Raw genomic sequence first — 23,616 nt, forward strand, 5'->3', positions numbered from 1 at the left:
GAGTATGCCAGAAGCCTTAAATTCTTGGTTCCTTGGTGGGGAAATACCTCTGCCCTTCCTTTCGGGAGCAAGCCGAGAGTTGTAGGAATCCTTTCTGTGGAAACATGCATGGGCTTGCACCTTGGGGTTTGGTTGTCTCCCACCCCGCCACATGGTCTCCAGTGCCCACAGAGTGCCTCAAGCAAGGAATTAATACAGTTCCTTTCCTAGGGCTTCTTGTTTTGCTGGGAAAAGCTTGCCTTGTTGCATGTACTGGTGTCACACTGCCCAAGACATCTGAGATCTTTGCCAGAGAGAATATGTGGCAATCCTGAACCATTTTCCAATCAGCCATCTACTTGTGTATCATCCCTGCCTATTTCTGAGCCTTTTATTCCTTAATCGTTCCCTTTATCAGGAAACCTCTCTTAAAGAACAGTATGGAAGGGTGAGTTGTCCATTGAGATCTTTTAGATGCAATCAATGAAGTGTTGACCTGAAAGTTTTGTTCATTTCTCAAGAACACCTTCATGATTTGCTTTTAAAGGACATTACAATTGAAGACCAAAGAGCAATATTTATCAACATTTAAATAAAACATTTTGGTGGCATTTATGTATAAATATTTTTTCATAGTAACATAACACAAAATTAAATAGCTCAGATACACAGACACTATTTAATATACTTCCACGGTTGTCAAAATCATCTGTAAACACCGTCTCACACTGAATACAAAAGCAGCTTTTATACCAGTTTTGTGTTCACAACACTGATTCCCCTTTTCATAAAGGAAGTTGCATTTTGTTTCATTTTGTCAGATCTGAGTGTTAGGTCAAAAAGAAAGAGAGAGAGGGAAATATCCCTAGAAGATGCTTGGTCAGTTGAAAGCGTAATATACAAATCATTTTCCAAAATGTAAATAAATCTGATCTGAAACAAAGCTTTAAGTACAGTCCTTTCCATGGGGAACTCCTGACTTGTCGAAAGTACATTAGAGGCACGATCCACTTTAAACATCTCCTGGGCATGCGTCACTGAGCAGCCGGAAGTTGCATAAGCGCATGGTGGTTGTGCCCAAGATCTCAGGTACTAACTGCATGGAAAATACCCAGAATCACTGCTCACATCTCAACAATAAATACTGAAGCCCTTTTTTGCCTTTCTGAGAAGGTGCTTAGCTATTTAAAATAGCAAACCATTTACATTAATTTGGGACATTGTACTGCACGAACTTGAAGTTTCCACTACTGGTTGCAACAACGATACAAACAACAACAGAAGCTTTCAAAATTGACAAGCACTTTGGAAACTGCCAGGTCAGGTTTTTTTTAAATACACAATGAATTCCCCGTATCTAAAAATGCTTCCAAAATGTGCAGAAAATAGAGACACAGAGTGGTTCAGCGAACCTTCCGGTGCAGTCTGATCAGAACCCTGCCTGACACAGCCCACTGGAGACAAGCGATCTGCTGATTCCCTACATGACTTCTTGCTGGTGCTACCCTCAAAGCTCCCTTGCCTCCTAAACAGAATGGGTGGGATTTCCGCATCTGCACGGGATCCCCTTCCAACATGCAAGGAGCACTCCCCTCTTGTATTGGCACAATCCAAATCCAAGCACCAGGCTGCAAGCCTGTCTGTGACATTCACATTTAAGGCAGAAATACAGCCTGTGGAGACTGCAATTCCCAGTGCCCCGTGCTCTCTGCTAAATACATAAGGAGGATTCTGTCATCTGCATGTGGTCTCGTGTCTCCAGCACAGAGAGATTTTGAGCTCTTCAAGGTACATCTTTGTATGAAAAACATGCACAATCATTCCTCTGTAAAAATGTGTGGATATGGTCTGTGCCTTTCTGGTACTTCCCCCGGCTGTACAGATTTAGAGTATGGTTTCGCCTCTTAAGGGAGAAGCCAGATTTTCAAATAGCTATTTTCAAGGCTCCTTAAGCTACTCGCATCTCACAAGCGTAATCAATAGTGCCTAGAAAGGCAGACACCATCTTGCTTGGCAAACATTGGCAAGCTCTGAGGTCATGGGGTATTCTTGCGCAGGTTCAGGAACAACTTGGGCTAATGAACTGACACTATCGCCTAATTAGGAGAGAATGGGAAGCTCTAAGGCGCCTGGGGCAACCAGTGCAGTGCGGCAAATACACACATGCCCTATTTGTTTGGCCACGCCTGCCCAATTTGTGACTGCTTTGGAACATCCTGGACGCCCTGGGAAAGTGCTGTGAGGGGGCTAGCCTACATGTGCTCACCTGAGATCCCAGAATAGAGTCACACCCGACTACGGGGTAGACGACCGCTGTCATATGCAGCTTCTTGGGATGTTGTAGGAAAACTTTCAGATGTCTTAGTAAAAACTCTGAAATTAGTTGTTTTTGCTTAAATGGTTACATTGAACAGGAAGTAGTAAAAGGATGAATACATACAGCCAGGCTGTTCCATTCACATCTTGAAGATGAGCTATTTGTACTTGGCTCCAGAAACCCCCTCCCTCCCTCCCTCCCTCCCATATTTGCGTTCCCTTTAATATTCCTTTCTGTGGTTAAAAATACTATTCTATGAAGCTTCCCGAGGAATCCGCTTATGAAAAATGACTGACTGTCTCTGCTGATACTGTTGTTTACGCCGCTTACGCTTGTCACACTGACAGAGCAGCAACATCTTGAAAGTGGTTCGGAATGTTTTATTGCACAGTGCGTAGCACATTGGGTTCACGGTGCTATTGATGTAGCAAAGCCAGTACCCCAGGTTCCAAAATGTCTTGGGAATACATTTATCGCAAAAAGTGTTTACCAGGACCATGATGTTGTACGGGGTCCAGGTGATAATGAAGGCAAACAAAATGGCACTGAGTGTCTGTGCAGCTTTCTTTTCTTTGATGAGGGACATTCGTTTCCGCTTGGTGATCTGACTTCTTGTCTTCAAGGCAAATTTCTTAGCCAGGGTAGCTTCTTTGAAGGACAAAGGTAGGGCAGCAGCCGCCTTAGACCCTGTTGAAATGCAATCGGAAGCCTTCCCTGGATGCGTTGCTGATCCTGGTTGAATTGGAAGTTTGGGAAAGCACTTCTGCACAGCCTGTAAGTTTCCATCCTCCACACTCTTTTGCGGATGAGCCCTTTTGGGCTTCCTCTCCTTTGAATCTGTGTCCATCTTCTGCAGTTCATCCTCAGACCCAGGCAGGTCTTCTGATGAAGGTAGCTTTGTAGAGTTGAGGATAGTGCTGTGCCCTGGAAGCTTCAGGACAATGGAATAGATGGCTCTGGTCTCAGAGGCAAGGTCATCTTCATCTGAAGAGGCGGAGTTCTCCAGAGACGCGTTGCCATCGTTGTTGTTCCAGCTGTCGCTGCTGCTGTGCTCCTGGTCGACCTGATCTGAGCTCGGTTTCCAACTCTTTGATGTCGTCCAGAAGTGGCAGCCTCCGTACTTCCTTCGGCTGGAGCGCCGGTTCTGCTGCTGCAGCTCGTAGCTGCTGCAGCTTCTTGAGCTGCCCGTCTGGTTGACAAAGCGGACTGCCTCCGCTTCGCTGCCAGAGGCCTGAAGTCCTGCTAACTCTTTGGTACGCTTCTCCGTCTCCTTGTATATCCTCCAGTACAAAATACTCATAATGGTGACTGGCAAATAGAAGGCAGCTATGGCAGTGCCGAAGGTGATAATCGGTTCGCTTAGGAACTGGATGTAGCATTCACCTTCGTTGACCGTTCGCTCCCCAACGAAATACTGCCAGAACAGGATAGCCGGGGCCCAAAGGATAAAGGAAACAACCCAAGCCAACCCAATCATCACCCCAGCCCTTTTGGTTGTTCGTTTAGCTCTGTAGGTGAGGGGCCTGGTGATGGAGAAATATCTGTCAAAGCTGATGACAAGAAGATTCATGACAGAGGCATTGCTGGCGACATAGTCGATGGAGAGCCACAGGTCACAGGCCAAGTTTCCCAAGGCCCAGCGGTCCATGATTATATAGGTAGTGAAAAGGTTCATGGAAATAATGCCAATGATCAGGTCTGCACAAGCAAGACTCAGCAAGAAGTAATTGTTGACCGTTTTCAGCTGTTTGTTGACTTTAAATGCCACAATCACCAGGATGTTTCCGATGATGGTCAACAGGGCCAGGAGGCCAGTGAGGAGAGCGATCAGGATGACTTGCCAGGCGTTGTGCCCACCCAGGGGATCAGGATGACCTGTGGACCCATTGCTCATTTCCATGGTGGTGAGGGAAAAGCTCTCATTCGTTTGGGAGAGGCCATAGCTGCTGGTGAACGGCAAGGCATTGCCTTGGGCATCTCGAATCCAGGAGCTCACGTTTGGAACCAGGGAGGAGACTGTAGTGTTGCTAGACAGGGTCATTGTGACGCTCTGACATATTCTGCAGGAGGGTCAGGAACAGAAGAGAGAAAGGAAAGAGTAAATTAAGGTTGGTCAGTTCTTTGCTGTTATCCCAGGCTCAGTTTTCTGCTAGTGTCAACTACTTTATCGGAAAGGTCTAGTTAGAAGCTACGATTCCTCCCTACAAGGGCCAGACCTGGACTGGCCCCATATCATGGGGAAGAGGGGGTTGGGAGGATTAGTCCTTTGCTCCAGATGGGTGCCCTGGGCATGCAAGTTACATTGTGAAGAGCAATCCAATTGTTTTCGTGGAACACTTTTTGGGGATGTAAATTGCAGCATGAGAGCCCAGGGTGGCTGGGACCACAGTGCTGGGCAATGGACAGAAGCTTCAGTTCCCTGCCCTAATGCTAATATCTTGAACTGGACTGAGTTACTAGCACTTAATTTTGTGGAAAAAAGATGCAAGTGTTAGTCGTGTCTATCCCAGCAACCTTTCTAGCACAATTTCTGTTGTAATGCATCATTATACCATTGGTTGAGTGCCTGCAGGTTTTAAAAATGAAGATAACTGCACTGGTCCATGAATAATAAGATTCAAGAACCACAGCTCAGCATTACTTTTACAAATGATTGACAAACTTCTGAGTTTACCAGACCTCTTTCTTGGACTGGGTCAGTCCTTCCCAATCTGGTCTCCTCCTGATGTGTCTGAAGACAACTTCAAACGTTTCCCAGCCAGCACTGTCATCCAACACATCTGGAAGACACCAGCCTAGTAAAGGATGTGCTAGGTGGAATCAAAGATAAGAGATGGGAGAAGAAAGACACAAATGAGGCCAGATTTTGCAGTCATGGGGCCTGCAGTAAAGACTACATTTCAAAATGGTGACTGTAGATTAGATGAATCCCTGAACAAACTGCAGTACCAAAACATACCCAGCCTTCTGAGATATGGATGCAATGAGTGACTCTCATTTCTGCAAACAGAAAGGTTAGCTCAGCTGTGATGCAGATGTTTTGGCCAAGATGCAGAAAAAGTCTGGCTAATTAAGTTCCTCCCCTCCCAACCGCTTAGGGATGTATGTATGTATGTATGTATATATGTATAGAAATAGGATAAATAAATAAAATAATGGAAAATATCTCCATGTACGACAAATATTTTTAAAGGGTTCTTTTAAATGTCAACCCGGTTTACCAGATATTGATACAATTTTGAGGATTAATACAATGATCAAGAATTGTCTTCAAGATGCTAAGAAATCCTTGCATTGCATTACTAGGAAGTGGGTTTGGTAGCTAGAAATATACAAGGAACTCCTTGCAGCAATCTTCTTTCTCCTAATTGATTTTTCTGAAGCCACAACAGCTGTCATTAGGTATGGTCCTCTACCCAAGGAAACTTGCTGCTCCAGAGTTTCTTTTCACAAGGCTTCATTGTCACACATCTCTGTTGTTGCACATCTCTTGATTCACCCAGAGTGAAGGGCTCAGTCCTCTCTAACACCTCTCAGTCTCCAGTCCCCTTATACCCATTTCACCTGTGCAATCCCACGGGCCGGGCACTGTGCAACTTCACATGTCATAGCTCCTCCCATTTCTCTGTCAACCAGAACTCCCGCCTGTGCTGTCTTCTAGCAACCGGCATCATCTCTTCAAGGCAAGGGACCACTCTATCTGAAAGACTGCTCAACTCCTGGAGTGCACCCTGACCAGTTCCCAGTTCTTCCCCCGATCTCTCATTAGAACATCAGAGCTCTTGTCAGCCCTGACTGTCAACTCCTCCTTCTGCTGGGCTATCTCCCCATTCCCATGGGCTGGCTGGCTATCACCTCCACCCCCCTGGACTAACGAGCCCCCTCCTTGTTCCCCAGCTGTCCCCTGGCCTTGATCTGATTCTGGAGCTTGCTGACATCCCACAACCCCTTCATCTTCACTGTCTGAACTCAAATTCCCATCGAAGCTACAAACTGGCCGGCATGTTCTGGCAGCTTGTCCCTGTGCTTGCGCATGACAACAGTGGCCTTCCTCAATCTAGTGCTTTCCACACTTTGGATGGAGTTGTAGTCCAAAAATGTAGCAGATATAATTAGTGTAATATGCTGCTGGGCAGTCTTCCCTAGATGTTTTGGACTACAGCTCGCATAAGCTGCAGCCAGCACTGCCAATAGTCAGGAATTATAGGAGTTATAGAGTAAAACAGCCAGGTTGCCTACTCCTTGGCAGCAGTCACTGATACAATCACAAATGAACTCTAATTTAGTGAACAACAGCAACCACCACACCCTGCTGGCTTAAGGCCAGAGTTAATCCTTAAGCCTAACCCTGGCCTAAGCTCCACAAAGCCAGGAAATTGGTGAAGGCTGATGCTTGACCTGGCATGTTGGATGATCAGTGAGGATGCTGCGCAATGTCACAAGCTGTGCTTGCTGGCGGCTCATCCTGCTTGCACCTACACCTTTCCCCTCAGGCCCGAAGCCAGATGGAGAGGAGGGAGGGCGTGAGCGAGCAAAAGTGCTGCTCGCTGTCCTCGTCCTGCACCCCATCCTCCCCATCTGGACCTGGGCCCAAAGGCCCTAGAAAAGGTGACCTAACAAAGGCATCACTTACGTGTGGATATATTAAGTCAAAGTAAGATGGTAATTGGTTAGAGGGTGCGTTTCAGCCCAGAGATTTGACATAAATGGGAGAAGTAGAAAAAGACAACAAACAGCTTGTCTAAAAGTACATTTGCATATCATGAAACTAAACAGGTAAATCACTCCATGATTCATCAGGCGTAACACTTGAGCCACTCCACACACTGATTACTGATTACTAATTACTAATTAAAAGGGAAATTGTTATACACGGTAATTAGTAGATGGTATAATAAATCTAAACATTGCTCAAATTATCCATACTATAGTCAATTTGTTTGCTAATGATCCCCTGCATAGTTTTTCCCATTTTCACAGAACCTGCCCAGTGGCCGAATAATTTCATCAAATGATCTAGCACAGCTGCAAGTCAGTGGTGGAGCACTCGCTTTGCAAGCTCCAGGGTCAGTGCCTGGCACTTCTGGTTAAAAAGGAGATATCACTGCAGGACATGGGAAGGACTTTCTGGGCTGATTTGCACATCCTGATAAGCCACCTTGTAACAAGTCACTGCAGGCTGGTAATTCAAGAGCCACCCTGCAATCAGCATCGCTGAGGCTTGCTTCTTACCTGCTCTTCAGCCAACTCTCTGCATGCATCCCAAGGCCCGCCCAGCAAAATTCCTGTGGTTCCCCCCTTTCTTACCTTAACATACATAGGTCATATTTTGAGGGGGGGTGAGGACCTTACTTTTAGGTAAGGCGGCTGAAGGTATCACTATTAATTATTATACATTTTCATATCCCACCTGTTCCAAGTTATTGGGACTCTTGGCAACCCACAACATTTAAATCCACACAGTTAAAACATTCAAAACTATACACAAGTTAAAAATACAATTCAGTCAATTACATATGAAAATTAAACCACTGCCAAAACCAAAAACACTAGAATTATAAACACTAAAACCAGCCTAGTGCAAACTCACGGGCTGCTCCCAATTGTTTGCTGGAATAAAAAGATTTTGCCTGCTTACAGAAACCTTACAGGGAATTCCAGAGTCTGGGGCAGGCAGGGAAGGCCCTCCAGTCCTCCACAGTCATGTCTGTGAGGGAGGTGGGACCAAGAGAGGGGCCTCCCCAGGAGATCTTAGAGCTCATTCAGGCTCACATAGGAAAATATGGTCACTTCTTAATTTTTAATTCTTTCTTCTTTAACGCCCCCCCAAAAGCTCCTTATTCTTGGCAGCCAGCTCTTCTTCTTAGCACAGCTATGCATGTGTTCACAACTGATTTACCTCTGCACAAGTGTGTTTGCCCCCAGTTCAGGAACCAGCGCTTTGGGAAGGGTTATGTAGCTCTCCTGTTTGCATGCTAAACTCCTCTCCCCAATGGAGAATAGATAAAAAAGGTTAAATGAGACTTTTTCCTTTTTCAACCTTTCAGACTGGGGGAAGAGGGATGATGACATGAAAACAGGGGGGTGGGGTGGGGTAAAACCCTCCCTTCTGAATTGCCCTGGTCCTAATCCAAGTGTGTGCACACTTACCCAGAGGTAAGTCAATCAGGCATAACTATACAGCTGTGCTAATGCAGCTCCCAATGAATAAGGCCCATGCCCGGTAAAGGAAATACTAAGCTTGAGGAGCCGGAGGAGCGGCTGGTGGGCTCTCAAAGAAACCATGCAGAAGTCACTCTGCTAAGTTCAGACGGCATGCCAAGCCACCCTGAGCAGCCCAGCAACACTCCGTGGCTTCTCAGGTGGCTTGTTTGTGGAAGTCACAACAAGCCACCATGGATAATACCCTATGGTGAGTTGTTGAGCAGTGAGAACCATGTCTCTGTGTTTGCAGGACTGGGTTAGATGGGCCAGCAGTCTAATTCAGGTAAGGGAAAATCCTATGCTTGTGTAAACAATGCGCCATCACTTAAGTGAATTAAAATAGATATTAAAAGCAAGACTTAGAAGCAATGGAAGGAAGGAAGATATAGTAAAGGGAAGTCACAGGCGGAGCTCTGCAAGACCTGGAGAAGGAGAAAGAATAGATTGGCAGTAGTTGTAGTGATTGACCTGCCACAACAAAAGCAAGATTGCCACGCTTTGGAAACATTTAAAGGGTGCTTTGGGGCAGGAGGCTCTCCTAAATAGCCTCGGAAATCTTATCCTGTGCAGAGGTGATTGTCATGATGCAAAGCCACATTTCTTCCTTCCTTTATAAATCCACATGTCCTATTTAAAGCAACTCTCAACAGTCTCTGGGATACTTGTACTTTGCCCATGAAGCTGCAGCTATTGTGCAGATGCTTTTGGATACAAGCCTTCTGGACAAAAAATTGGTAATGACAGACTTAGTATTCAAAAGCTGATCTTCCCGTTCAACCAAGAATATTGGCAAGCTTACAGTTCTGCTTTGATTACATCGCTATCTAAATGAAGCAGTTTAAAGATTGCAGGATTTGAATGCAAGCTAGGGAAAGCATTGTAAATTGCATTGGTACCTTTACATCACAGGCGTGATAATATTCTCTGATTTGTTTGGTATACCATCCCCATGACTCTAGAAAAATGGTCATACTGAACTAATTATTCCTGTTTCAGATCTGCACCATTTAGAAATAATTCATTATTACACTTGGAATGTATTTACCTCTTTGTTCCAATTTGGACTTTCCCTTGCCTGTTCTGAGAGACTGTATGCTTGACCCACATGTATTTGAAGACCGTGTCTTTGTTCAATATGCAGTTGGTGCTGCCGAGATTCTTAACCTTTTGGCTCAAGGCAAGCACAGGCATGCCTGTCCTAAGAATGTTCTCAGCTGAAGTTAAATAAGTGAGGAGAAGGGGAAGCAAAGCTGCAAGAATAGCCAGACTTTCAAAACTGATCACTGCAGACAGAAGGCCACTAGCCAAACTCAGAGAGCTAGTATGGACACAGTTTGGTGATGCATCTTTTCTGCAGGTCAGGGTCCCTGATTACAGGTTACAACCATCTTTAGCAGATATGAAGGACACATAGGAGAGAAAGAAGAGTTCAAATTTTTACTAAGATGAATGGCCTTCTTCCTGTAGGAAAGTCTTACCTATGGTTGGCCTACCAGCTGGTACAGCTGCACCTTCTTCATCTCTCCTTCCCCACTCCCCACATAGAGAGGGGGAGGACAGTAAGGCTTAAAAAGAAAGAAACTCAAAATGCATTGGCCCTTAAGGCTGAAAGAAGGGATAACCTGGTGATAAACGCGTGTTAGAGCAGAAACAGACCTGGAAGTGGCCTTGACTGGTGGTGGACACATTCTGCATGAGAAGTTCAAGCTGCCTACCCTGATTTGGTATCCGTAGAGCCTTTCCATGCTGAGTAGCCATGACAAGGTTCCTAAGTAGCTGCCTCACTGGCTTATGGTTCCTGTGGTGGCTCCAGGCAGGCAGGCAGCCAGAATGGTAATGAGAAGCCTTAATGACTAACTTGATCCAGCCACCCCTGTCAGACCCTCCATCTCTTGATGGCACAGTCTCTAGTTCAGAGAGCTGTGAGGTTCAGGCAGCAGCATATGTGTTAGCCCTGAAGAGCATCCTGAGAGAGGAAAAAGAAGAGGCACTATGCTGGCGTACACCAGTCATTAGCGGACATGAGCAACAGGGTGCTAAGCATTCATATGCCGTTCATGCTTTCCTTAGCTGAAGATGGTTGGGCACTGTATGAACAAAACACTTGGCCCGATCCAGCATGGCTCTTCTTATGCACTTACTCTAGCCTGAATTGCAGATCATCTGCAATTCTACCATTCAAAAATTTACAGATATTTTGGCATGCATGGAAAACTCTGTACATACTTCCTAACAAAAGGCAATTTGCCAAGAGGTCTCATTCTTTCTGGCTTGGATCCCAAGTCTATGCTACATGAATAGAAAGAGGTTCCATTCACAGAGTTCCAGACAAAATGAAAGAGACTTCCATTCATGGAACAAAAACGTGGGATCAAAGTCTCCCATTTGTGCTGCTCTTCAGAACAAATACATTTAGTACTCCAAACATTATGCACTGCAAAAAAGCAACCAAAGCATGGACTCTGAAAGCCCTTTTTAGTTATATTTGCTATAAATGCATGAATGAACAGACAAATTGATACATAACTATAACTAATCTATTGTATACATTTTTTGTCAAACTGAATTGTAAAAATCTGTAAATCTTATTAATTTTATAGGCAAAACCTTAAAAAAGTGGTTTTAAACTTTATTAGTTATCATTATACAACTAATGATGACTATTTGTTCATTAATGGTTTGGCATTACTGTGTCAGTATTAATAAAAATTATGAACTGTGTGATACTGCCACCTACATCTTTCAAATAAGTTCTATTAATAAGAAATCTAAGCCATAAACCACCATCAAGTTAAGACTTTGGATTAAAAAGATATTGGCACATCTTGTACCAAACTGCAGCATCGCATCACATTTTATATTCCAGAAGCTCTGTGACTCATGCACCTCATAATTTTTTGAGCTACTTTGCAGCCACTCCTAAATGATTGAAACATATTTCAGGAAGGCCTTCCAGAAATGAAGTTAACTGTGTCATTTTGAGTTTTGCTTTAGCAACTTGTCCTAAAATGAACTGTGATATTATAAGAAAAGTTGTTTTCTGTCTGTTCCAGAGCATATGCTGGGTTCTAAACATCACTGAATGCTTACAAAGCATGTTTACACTATGGATAGGGCCCAATCCAGTCATCTTTCCCATCTTCCCCAGCTCATTTTACACAAGTTGCTCTTGCCACTGGCTGGGGCCCCACTTTTCAGCACGAGCAGCCATATCCTCAAGCAGGGCTAAGATGGCTTCCCACAAGCTGAAGTTCTGCACATGCCCATCTAAAGGGTAAGTGGGGGCAGTGAAAGCAGAAGGTCAGTAGGCGGCAATCCCCCGGCTGCACTAACACCTCTCTGCCTTCATACTATATGAACAGCTTAGCTGAGCCCATCTAGTTCAGATGAGGACTAAATAACTTGTAACCACCAAGCCCACTGCTAGATACTTGGGCAAATTTCCCATTTTTTACCTGCTTTTGTCAACAGGGGATTAAGAAGCAGATGCCACACCATAACACAGGGTTTGTGGCCCATCTGTGGGTTCATGGGGTGCAAGATATGCAGGCTTGGTGCAGAGGAATGTCAAGAATTATATGAAATACTTTATCTTTTTCCTGAATTTTGTTAAGTTTTAACTCTCAATATTTGTGATAATGTTAGAATCAATTCATAACCTGTTCAATCACTAAAATGTTTTTCTTCCCAAACTGCTCTTTAAAATGATTTTCACTGGCATCCAGGATCTATGAATAAGTTTCAGATGCTTTGTGGCAGTCTGCCACCATATGGGGATGCCAGAAGGATGTCTGCCACAAGGGAAAACTCCCATTTCAAGAGAGAATGACAAGCAGTTCCCAGACAAGGCAGCACAAAGCAGGTGAAGGAAAGGGATGCTTTCAAAGCTACTAAGTTCTTCCCTAACCTATGTGTTCTGCATGATGAAGATTACTAACATAACTGGTAAGATTATCAACGGAGCGAAGCTCAGGGAACCAAAGTTCAATTTAGATGCCAGGAAGTACTTCCTGACAGTTAGGACCCCAAGGGTATGGAATGGGCTTCCACGGGAGGTGGTTGAGGCCCCATTGGTGAGGGTGTTCAAGAATAGGCTAGACATGCACATGGTGGGCATGTCATGAGCAGAGCCGGCTGGAGCCAGGGGTCAGACTAGATGGCCCGGGAGACCCCTTCTGACTCGCTCTGTTTCTATGTAACTGTATCATGATCTGCACAAAGAAACTTAGATCTACATGTGGTTCTGCTGCAGATCAAGAGCAAAACAGCATGCAGTCCTCAAATCTGATGCTAATACTTATGTCAATTTATTTAGAAGATGTTCAGATTTAAACTTCAGCCTCATTTCTGCTCCACCTTCAAAGCAATGTGATGTTTGGGCTTGCTGAGCTGCTCCTCCTGAAGGATTACCTCATTTGTGTTTCTGAATGCAAGTGTCTTCTTTATTTTTCCTCATCAGAAAAATTTCTTTCCTCCATAGACTAAAGTATAAAATGTTGCATTTGGAGTAATCGGAAGTGTGCATCTGTGCGTATGCACACATTTGAACAAGAATGCAAGTTCAGGATACTCTGAAAATTTATGGTTGTGAAATAGGAGATATTTGCATGATTTGTGAGCAGGAATAAAATTGTTTTACATACTTGTCAGAGATTATGACAATCCACTTTTGGAAATTGCTAAGAATAAATTACATTGCAAATTAACAGAGCAAGAGAATCAAGCGTAGTACCTGTACTTATGTTTACTTAAAGCCTTCAAAAATATTTGGGTCACAAGACATCTGTGCTCACTTACGCTGTAGTAAGGTCACCCTATTCCAGGAAATGCACATATCACCCAATTGTTTCAGTGCCAAACGTCTCATGGCGAATTCAATTTCTATTTAATGTTGGTCAATCAAGCTGATAACACTATCTGCTGATTAACCAGATAGCCACACTGATTCAAAATTATGAACCAAGATATCTCGTGTTCTCTCTCTCTCTCTCTCTCTCTCTCTCTCTCTCTCTCTCTCTCTCTCTCACACACACACACACACACACACACACACACACACACACAGGGAAGGAGGGATGTTTGTGCTTGAGAAAGAGAGAACTGAAAATGCACTCAGGGTGATTTAAAAGCATTAGGTTATAATGTTTTACCAAAGCAATACTTCCATTTCTTCACTTTAAAATTACATGAATACTGAAAAGTACCCACTAGGTGGTGCAGTAAACACACAAGTTGCAACTTGTGTTCACAATACATTAGTATTAGCTTAAGCAAGTGATACTGTATCATTACAGTCATACACCAGAAATACTAGCTAATTAAGTGACATTAACAGTATCAGTGATTTTTTTGTGTATAGAACATAAACAAAATACAGGATTTTTCAGAATGATGCTTTTAAAAGTTAACTTAATCAGCTCAATATTAAGTCTGATAAATTTGTGAATATTATGGAGCTTTGTATAAAGAGCAAAATCTTATTTTCAAGATGTGAAAAAATCTTGCAATATTTTGCTAATTAGTGAATCTGGTTGCTAGAAAGATACAGAGGATGTTTCTACTGATTTTCTTCCTTCTAACTGACATATCTTATGCTCTAACAATATAGCAACTGGGTGTCTTCCACCTTTTTGAATTACAACTCCCATAAGCCCCAACCAAACTGCCAAATGATCAGGGAGTATAGGAATAGCAGACCAAAACGTTGGGAAAGCACCCAGTTGCCTAATCCTGATACGTAGCTGCTAGTACTGTCATAAATGAACTGGAATATTACAGGTAAATTCACAATTCACTGCAAGTACCTGATAACTAGCTAGAAAAACTAGGCAAAATCAGTGACAGCTTTAAAAGATAAACTAACTACATGTCAATAATGGAGAAAGCACAATAATTTTGGAATGGCAGAGATGGAGAGATAAGTTAAAAAATGACTTTGTTATGAGATGAACCCTAACCCTAACCTTAATAATGAACTTGCGAGAATAGCAGAAAAAACAGCAAGCAAATGGATCTTTGGGTATGCTATTTATCAAAGCCAGAACCTGTGGCCTTGTGCTCTGGGAACAAGCTTACTGAGGTTTGTTAATGATTTTTTTTTTAAATGAAAAGGGTCCTTTCCTGTTAGAAGGACTGTTTCACGATCAAGGATAAACCGAGGCTTTAATTTAGAGTTATAATCCCAAATCAGTAGCACCAATTTGAATTTCTTTACACAAGTAAAGTATACATCTTAAGCTTCTTACAGTATACATGCTTTTAAAATTTTATTATTTGCTATATCCTTCTGTTTGATGTCTCCCATTATTTTTCAATGGATAGGTGCTAGTTCTGAATTATTCCAATTAGAGAAATGGAGTGGATGGCTCTATCATTTTCCCCACAGCCATTTATCCTAAAATGCTATGAGGAAAGAAAAGACACCCTTACTACATTGGTATGAGGTGGGGTGGAAGGCTATGCTCTCATTTCATCTCCATTTAAGCACTGAATTAAAAAGAATGCCTCTGATATTAACAAAATGAAGCATGAAGCAAGTTTTGTGATGATTATACCACACATATATTTAAAAATAAACAAATATTAAGAGGTGCCTGAAATTCGATGCCACAAGCAGTGATTTTAGCTGAGCTGCTATTGTTATTATTATTATTTGGTAGCATGCAGATGGTACCATGAAGTTAAGCAGGCAGAAAATGATGCTTTCAGTATTTACACAATGCAATGCCTGGTAGACAAAGAAGCCTGGTCTGACTTATCAAAGGCAGGGGCTGATGCCGTACCACTAATTCCTTGCTTATGCTGAGATTTGACCACCTAGTCCTGGTAAACTCGATGGTCTAGACCCCAGCCTTGTATTCCAAGGTACTTGTTCAATTTCAGGAGCCAAGCCAGAACTGGAGTTACTGATCAGTCAGTTCATTGTGACATGCTATGGAGTATTTCGGTTTTGGAACACCACATTTGCTGTGAAATCACAGGGTGAATTCTTGTTGTGGTTTAGAAGAGTGGCACTCTGGGGCAAGTTGTCTCCATCCCTTTCCCTGAAATTGAGGAGCTCAAACTCTTTCTGCCTTTCTTATAGCCCCTGTTGACCAAGGTGGTTTCTGACCAGCATCTTCTAGCTCCATTTTTGCTGTCTCCTGGTGGCCCAGGAACAGGAGATTCATAATCTGAACACTATCATAGGAAGTCTAGCACAGGCCTCTATCCCACTTTTATCAACTCTTTAATTCTTGGGTGGACCAGCACTCAATCTAAGAAGCAGACATGAATATGCCAAGAGGCAAAAACAGTTTTTTTGAAGCTCTGGGAAACAACATGAAGCTCTCAAACTATCTCTAAATACAGAAGTCACCAGGAGCAGCAGGTATACAGATAAAAGATAACATGTTGAGTTCCCTGGAAGGGATTGTCTATGTGAAGTTTAAGGGACTCAACAGACTTAAAATGCACACAAAGAGAGAAAGCAAAAAGCAACATGGCAACTGTACAACCATCGGAACATTCGGCAGTGAAAGGGAGGAGAATATGTAAGGAATGTCTCTCTGCTGGGACCAAACAAGGCTTCTTGGATGCAAGAGCTGCAGCAATACCATCAGGCTAACGGAGAATTTCCATTAGCTTAAAGCAGCAATAACTCTCCCGTTTCTTTCCTCTTGGCTTACAGCCACTGCAGAACAAGGACACTGCAAACTATTTGGGGTAGCTAGAAGTGATAGGATAAGGACATAGCAGCAACAATACTGATGCCTATAAGTGGATGAAATAGCTCCTGTGGATTGTTTTTTAAGAGTAGTGGCTGAAAAGGAATAAAAAAAGAGCAACTTGCCAGTAAAACTCTGACCCTTTCATCTACAAGGTGACATAACCTGTCCAAACATTCCTGTTTATTTTTATGGAGATCTAATTGTAATTATGATCTATATAATAACAAAAGCTTAGACAACAAACCATTAAAAGATGGAGTATACTTATGTACAGTGTTCCAGTAGATGAAAAACAGAACTCATTTCTTGGAAATTTATTTCTTCTTGTACTTCCTTTCTTCCTAAATTTCTCCACCCTTGCATGAAACTTTTTTGTCTGTCATGAAACTTCTGCAGAAAAAGGAAGCAATACAGCTCATGGCAAGAATAGCGCTGGGTGGTGCCATTCAATCTGTAAGGATGTTCAACAGTTTGCCTATTGGTCAAAATTTCCATTTTTAATGCTCGCCATTGTAGTGACCCTGAATGGCTGTCATACATATTCATTGGTAATTTCTGAAGCAATGTGGACCTTCAGTACGTGAGGGGTCTGCATCTAAACTGTGCATGTCTGGGTTGGTTGGGCTAAACCATGTTCTTCTTAAGGAAATCACTGGTAAGTAAAAGTGCACTTTTAGGGAGCCCTGGTGGGTGGCCCTAGGAAAGCTAGGGAAGGAATCCAAGTGGGAGGATGTCTCTGGGCAGTGGGGTCGCCCTGGTGTAGCTGGCTGGCAGGAAGGCATGCAGGGCTTTGGTCTTCCCAAAACTATCTGGGAGAGGAGCAGTGACACAGAAGGCGTGGCAACAGGTAAGGCAAGCTGGCAACCCCCATGCATTTCCCTTCTGATGATAAAAAAAATGGTTATACTTGATCATCCGCATGAAACAATCAGGAGGGGAAACATAACATGGGGATGCTTGCTGCATTATGGAAGTCCAAACTACAATTCCCAAAATGCAGTTGGAAGTAGCATGTGCAAAATCTCACTTACATTAAATGAGTTCTTAAAGAACTGTTATTTCGGATTACTTTCTGAGAAAATAATGAACTTGCTCAGGGTAAATCTGCCTGTCACTAAGCTTGTTGAGTTGGTCCAAATGTGTCCCTCTGCAAAGGGAAAGGATCCAGGGGTTTCTCACTGGAGGAGGGGGTGGCTATTTCCCCAGCTCCCCCTACAACACTCAGTGCAACCTCCCACACTGGACCAACGGGGGAAGTTGTGCTGGGGTTGGTAGAGGAAGGAGGGCAATCCCTGCTCCAGTTTCCAAGTGCAAGCTTGCATCCAACCCAGGATCTCTTACAGTGCACTCCTTTTAAAGCTCTTTCAGTTCTCATGAAAGGACCAAGTAATGTGCCGCAGGAAGGCCAGGTACAAGATGGATGGACTCCATAAAGGAAGCCACAGCCCTGGATTTAAAAGAGCTGAGCAGGGCAGGGTAGAAATTATGACAGTCTTATTAAAAATATTGTCTTTTAGATTTGTGTTACTTTTTGACTGAAGAACATAATCAATGCAGCCATTTATGAGAATAAAAATGGCACACACCATTAACCCAACCTGAGGCCAATTTTTGCCGTTGGAGGCACGGCCAGCACAGTTTGTTCTGTGGCAGCTGTGAGGAGGGCAGAGGCCCAAGGCTGAGGACCTTGGAAGTCGCACTCCTAGCACTCTTGCCCGCCGCCCCGTCAACGGCAGGAGGCCACAGGAGAGCATCTGAAGAAGCCTACTGGGTTTGCTGCACTTTGATTATACAATTGTCTTGCTGGATGTTCTGGACAAGGAAGCAATAATGCAAATTAGAAGGGAGCTGATCACCCTTCCCTTAACAACAAGTTCTAAACGGAAAAATAAAAATCCAAGGATGTATGATCAGCTATGGGAATATTAACTGTGGATCAACTCTCACATCAATTAAGTGCCACGACTAATGCCAATTGCAATGCTACGACCCCTTTCAACTCAATTCTCTCAGTTTCACTGAACTGTGAATTTACATGTTTAAATCCTGCATGTCTGCCCAGTGATGTTTGCCAATGCAAGTAACTGTGCCTGAGAGTGCATCCCTAAATAGACCTAAGAGGGATAAAAGCCCACTGAATATACTGAAACTTTCTTCTAAGAAAACATCCCTAGCAGAGTACTATAGGCCGAATGCAGCTGTGCAAAGAAGTGCTTCTTCTTTCCATAGAGGGTACCAAGATCCTATAAAGGCTTCCTGCTGGAGGAAGTGCTGGAGTGGCAATTCTGTCCCCTTCCTCCTCCTCCTGGAATCTGGCCAGCATCAGTTCCCATGACTTCCTTGAACAGTGTTGGAGGTCCCGCTGGCGGCTGCAAGAAAATGTGGGCCATCCGTTTAATGACTGAACCACCCACTTCCTCCAGCACTAGTGGAACTCGACTAAGCACACACAGAGATAGGGCCCTCTGGATCGTACATTCTATAAAAAGCAAAGCAGGAATTTAGCTTCTCTCCTCATCCTTGGTGCTGATCTGGCATGACTTTAAAATGACAATGCTTTGAAAAAATCATTAGCAGGTATTTTTTGAACTTAGGATTCTTAATAATTTCACTATTACTGGTTTATGCTAAATTTTGCGAGGAAAGGGAGGGTTTGAGAGGATGCACACTATGGTGTTAAAGACCTCCCCTCTACGCTATAAAATGATGCTGCGAAAGGAAGCAAAAAGGACACGTTCCCCTTTGCTTATCCTCCAGAATTATTATACAGAAGAGCTATGAAATGTGCAGCAGAAGAAAGCCGTGAAGGGCACCGCTTCTCCTCAGCCCCCAGACAGCCCTTTGCAGAGCACTGGCGGGGCACTGGCCCAGGGGCCGGTCCCATGGGGCTGGGGATGCGCTGCCACACTGTGTACCTGCAAATAATAAACTGCAATGCTAAAACATTTATATAAACAGCCACATTATGCTGCTAAGTATCCCGTAGAGAAATATTCTGCTGCTGCAGCTGTGAAATATCAAAGCTCAAATAGCTCAAGGAGGATCCTTTTGATGACTCCTCTATATCCCTGTCCTTTCATCTGCCCTTTATCATGCATTTGCACATGGGAGGTAGCATCTTTCACTGCCAAGGTGGAGGCAAATTGCATCAGACAGAAGGAACAAAAAGAGCTTCATTAATGAAACAGAGGAAACAACTTTGCCAATGTAAAGTGTCAGCAGAAAGCATCAGGTTCGGTTTCAGACTTCAGTGACCTTATGAGAACAGAGCAAGCAGAAAGGGAATATTAAAAGTTATGGCTACCCTTTCTGGAGAATCACCACTCCGTCATGAGAAATGGGTGAATGCATTTCTCCTTGAAAACTCACTTTTGCTAACAACCCTCATTCCATTTTAGGGAGGCTGTAATCACTCTTTCATGTAATACGATGGCAAATGTTAAAAACAGAATGTAAGCCATAATTCTTAACTAGGGTGGCTTCCTGAAATAGTGCCATATACAAAAAACATTCTCTTGTTTCTAAAGATATCGGTGGAAAATCAGCTATGCTTTCTTTTGTACTTCCAGTGGCCGTGGGACTCTCTGCATTTGCAGTGACTGCCTCATTCTCTTCTACGTTCCACATTCTGCAATGAGGGATCTTCCAGGCACACCTGAGGGAGGCCCGATGTGTGTGCTGTTGGCCATTCGACAGTATCCAGAAGCAACAACAAGATGGACAAAAGTCATTCGAATGCACATGATCGTGTGTGGCTTTCATTCATTATTGGTGCTGCACACAGAAAGGAGCTCATCTTGGTGACTGCACTCACTAGACTGTTAAAGAATTATTCTCTTCTAAATCAAGTTCCAAATTACAAAGGATAATTAAGACATTCTTTTAAGAATGTACTTTTAAGAACATTCATTTGGTGGTTGGCTACCTTTCTGGTGCTTTTGTTGCCTGTCAAAATAATGGCATGTAGACACCAGCAGAAAGCTCTATTCAGGCTTTGGTGAATTAAAATGCAGTGTATTTTTCACCATGCAGAATCCCTGTCCCATACTTGAAATATTTTATCACTCACTAGCTCTTCTTCTATAGTTGTTGCAATTCCATTGGAAATAGTTTACAGAGATCGCACATATTTTCAAGGACACCGTGCTAGATGCAATGGTGCCTTTCCATGCATGGAAAAGGTCCTTCCATTTCTGAAAGGGATATGGATCTAGCAGAGACATGGAGAGGGCAGAAGCAACTCTTGCTGACTTATTCTTCAGTCCTACTGCTTGCCTAAACAGATTGGAGGACCCATGGACAATGGGGAACAGGGACTCAAGAGTAAGAGAGGCACTCCTCTCACAGAACTCAGTCTAATTAAAGGTGAATAACAATCCTAGATATAAGGGGTGATACTGGACAGGAGCAGCACACCTCTATGGGATGTGGGGAGAAAACTAGGCCTTTATACTTATACAGTGCTGAATTAAGAAGGATTTTGATGTAGCAGCCATCTAGCAATCCGTTCCTCTTCTGTCAGCCTTTCTACTGATGGGCACAACTTGCTTGCTTTGAAAATATTACTGTGGGGAACTCACATGCAAGAGAAATTCCTCACAATCAGTCTATCACTGTGGATTGAAACTGACTCATGAGGAGCACAGGGATGTGGCTGGGGCCTTGAATGAAACCAAAAGAAGGAACCAAAAAAGGAAAATGGATGGTTAAAGATGCCTTCCGTCTCTTCCTGCTCCTCTGTCCTTTTATCACTCATCATCTTTGTTGCTTTCTTAAATCAGAATTCTCTAGCAGAGGCCACTACAGATCCTTATTGGTAAAAGCAGTTTCTTAAGCACTGCAGTTCTGCACCTGTCAGAGGAAATCAATGGCATTTGTGACCTTTTTTCTCCTTCCACTGAAATAGCGGTGCAAAGATCAAGAGCTGCTACTCAGACAACAAGAAATAGAGAAATTGCCTTTGATGGAATAAGGCTGGCTGCACAAATTTAACTGAAATAGTATTGTCTGTGGTGTCTCCTCAGGTTTTGACCAAGTGCAGGAAATCAAATGTCCCCAAATGAAAAAAAGAATGGGTCACTTAATGCTTGATAACTGTGATCTTTCTTTTGGACTTGGAACTCCTTTCATGGTTTCATGGGGATCCCCTGCAAATTTCTCCGATCTTTTATCTTCCTTGTCTCTCTGGTTCTTGGCTGGCATTAGGCCCTTGGCCAGCTTCCAGGCCACCTGAGATGAATCTATTTCTACCATGTGGCTCATAATTCAGGTCACACAGTTCACAGGCACTTTTTTGACCAAAGCAAAGCATGCTAAAATGCACATGTGCAGTCAATTTTTTAAAAACCCTTTCCTTACACATTACTATAGATTTTGAAACTACCAGTTTCTCCACACTGTAATGGTTTGCAGCTAGTGCAGTCCCAGTGCAGTCAGAAGTCCCCACGGTTTTTCTTGTCTGCTCCTATGGAGAATCCAGCACATTGTCCCTGTGTCCCGAGAAGCATTGCTGGGAGCCATCTGCGGCCAAGCGGATGCCAGCACATTGGTCAGGCACGGTGCTTCCTGCAGCTCCCTTCTTTACCACTGGAGTCCCTTCTCTTTAGGGTGCTGGTGGGGAGCCTGATTTGCACTGGCTGGGCAGAAACATCCCCCCCCCCCCGATTAGGTTGGCAGTGACAGGGCAGGTCAGGGCAAGGCAAAGCAGAGCAGGCCTCTGTCGTACATGCTGCAAGTGATCCTTGCCTTAGGTTAGCAAGTATTTTATTCTTCTCAAATACGCACTTTGCTTTTGTCTCCTGTGATAGTCCTTTAAAACATATCATATTTCAGTTTGTTTCATTATTATACTGCCCAATAGCTGAGGCACTCTGAGTAGTTAACAAAAGTTAAAATTAAGCAAAATTTAAAAAGATGCAAGCACACATGAGTTAATTTAAAAGAACAAAACCAAATAGCAACTGCAGTTGCTGTGATTCAGCATAGAAGCACAGCAGTGGTACAGAATAAAATAGAATATACAAAAACAAAATCTAAATGTTAAGCCATTAAAATACTGGAAGAATAAAAAGGTCTGTACCCAGCACTGAAAAGAATACAAAATAGCTGCCAAGAACAGCACTTTGGGGAGCTCATTGGAAGATTGGGGTATCACAACCAAAAAGGCTCTCCTCCTGGTAGCCACCTGGCTCACTTCTCTTAGAAGGGCTCCTGGGGAAGGATGAGCTCCGGGGTTGCATAGGCACTTACGGGATGAGGCTAACCTTCGCCCAACCTGACCCAAGCCATTTAGGGCTTTGGATGTTGGTACGAGCACTTTGAATTGGGCCTGGACTTCATCTGGCAGCCAGGGTAGCTGGACTGGTGTAAAGTGTTCTCCTGCGCCAGTCCCCGTTAACAGTCCTGCTGCCCTGTCTTGGATCAGCTGAAGTTTCTGGACTGTTTTCAAAGGCAGCCTCACAGCGCATTGCAGTAATCCAAGTGAGAGGTTACCAGAGTGCGGATAGTTGTAGCTTGGCTCTCCCTGTCCAGGTAGGACTGGAGTCAGTGTATCCGCTGAAGCTGACAAAAGTTCCTGCATGCCACTGAGTCTACTTGTGCCTCAAGTGGGTCAACTCTGGGTCCAGGAGCACCCCCAAACCACGAACCTTTAGGGGGTGTGCAACCCCATCCAGAACAGGTTGAATATCACCTGACTGGACAGATGACCCACCCACCACCAACCCCTCTGTCTTGCCCAGCCTGAGTCTCACTTGGTTGGCCCCCACCCAGTCCATTACCATGCACAGCCACTGATTCAGAGCAGCCACTGTCTCACCTGGGTTTGATGAAAAAGCAAGGTAGAGCTGAGTAGCACCTTTACATTGTTTAGATCTTCAGTTTGGATCTGAAGTTTGAGCATAATCCCAAGAGAGGCATTCCTATCCAAGCAGGTCTACCTAGCTGCATTTATCTATTTTCACCAGAGGGAAGCAAAAGGAAAGCAGACCCATAGTGACAGGGGGTCTCAGCTGGACACACAGTTTGTCACCATACACGCAAAGCTCGCTCATAGAACGGGGGTCCCTATGCCCAGGGGGATTCCTATCAGGTAGGAGCATGCACAACAAGGCAGTTGTGGCATTGTGAATCAAAACACAGGTGTTCAGCAGCAACATTTGAAGAGCTGATGAGATTCTGATATGATCTACAGAGTTTCCAAGACTGAAGAATGGTCCAGAAGAGGAAACAGCACATCGAAACATCACCTTCTCTACTTACGCTTCCACTGCAATTCATTTTTTTATATGGTGTTATCAACTGGTATTTTCTTATGTAGGTTTCTAAAAGAATTAACTGCATTATATTAGGAAGTGAGAGAGAGAGAGACTTAAATATAAGTTGAAGTCTACAAAAGCCCACCTGGTA

General features: G+C 43.6%; 1 protein-coding gene across 1 annotated transcript in view; it reads right to left on the minus strand.

Moving 5' to 3' along the window:
• Window positions 1–2,500: 2,500 nt before the first annotated feature.
• Window positions 2,501–23,616, minus strand: part of CHRM3 (cholinergic receptor muscarinic 3) — a 96,355-nt gene continuing 75,239 nt past the window's right edge. Inside the window, exon 3 of the mRNA XM_044419763.1 lies at window positions 2,501–4,356. Coding sequence (XP_044275698.1) covers window positions 2,550–4,337 — 1,788 coding nt within the window. The 5' untranslated portion in view covers window positions 4,338–4,356 and the 3' untranslated portion in view covers window positions 2,501–2,549. The remainder of the gene's footprint in view (window positions 4,357–23,616) is intronic.

Source organism: Varanus komodoensis, unplaced genomic scaffold, assembly GCF_004798865.1.
Source record: "Varanus komodoensis strain SLA01 unplaced genomic scaffold, ASM479886v1 scaffold1, whole genome shotgun sequence".
NCBI classification, from domain to species: domain Eukaryota; kingdom Metazoa; phylum Chordata; class Lepidosauria; order Squamata; family Varanidae; genus Varanus; species Varanus komodoensis.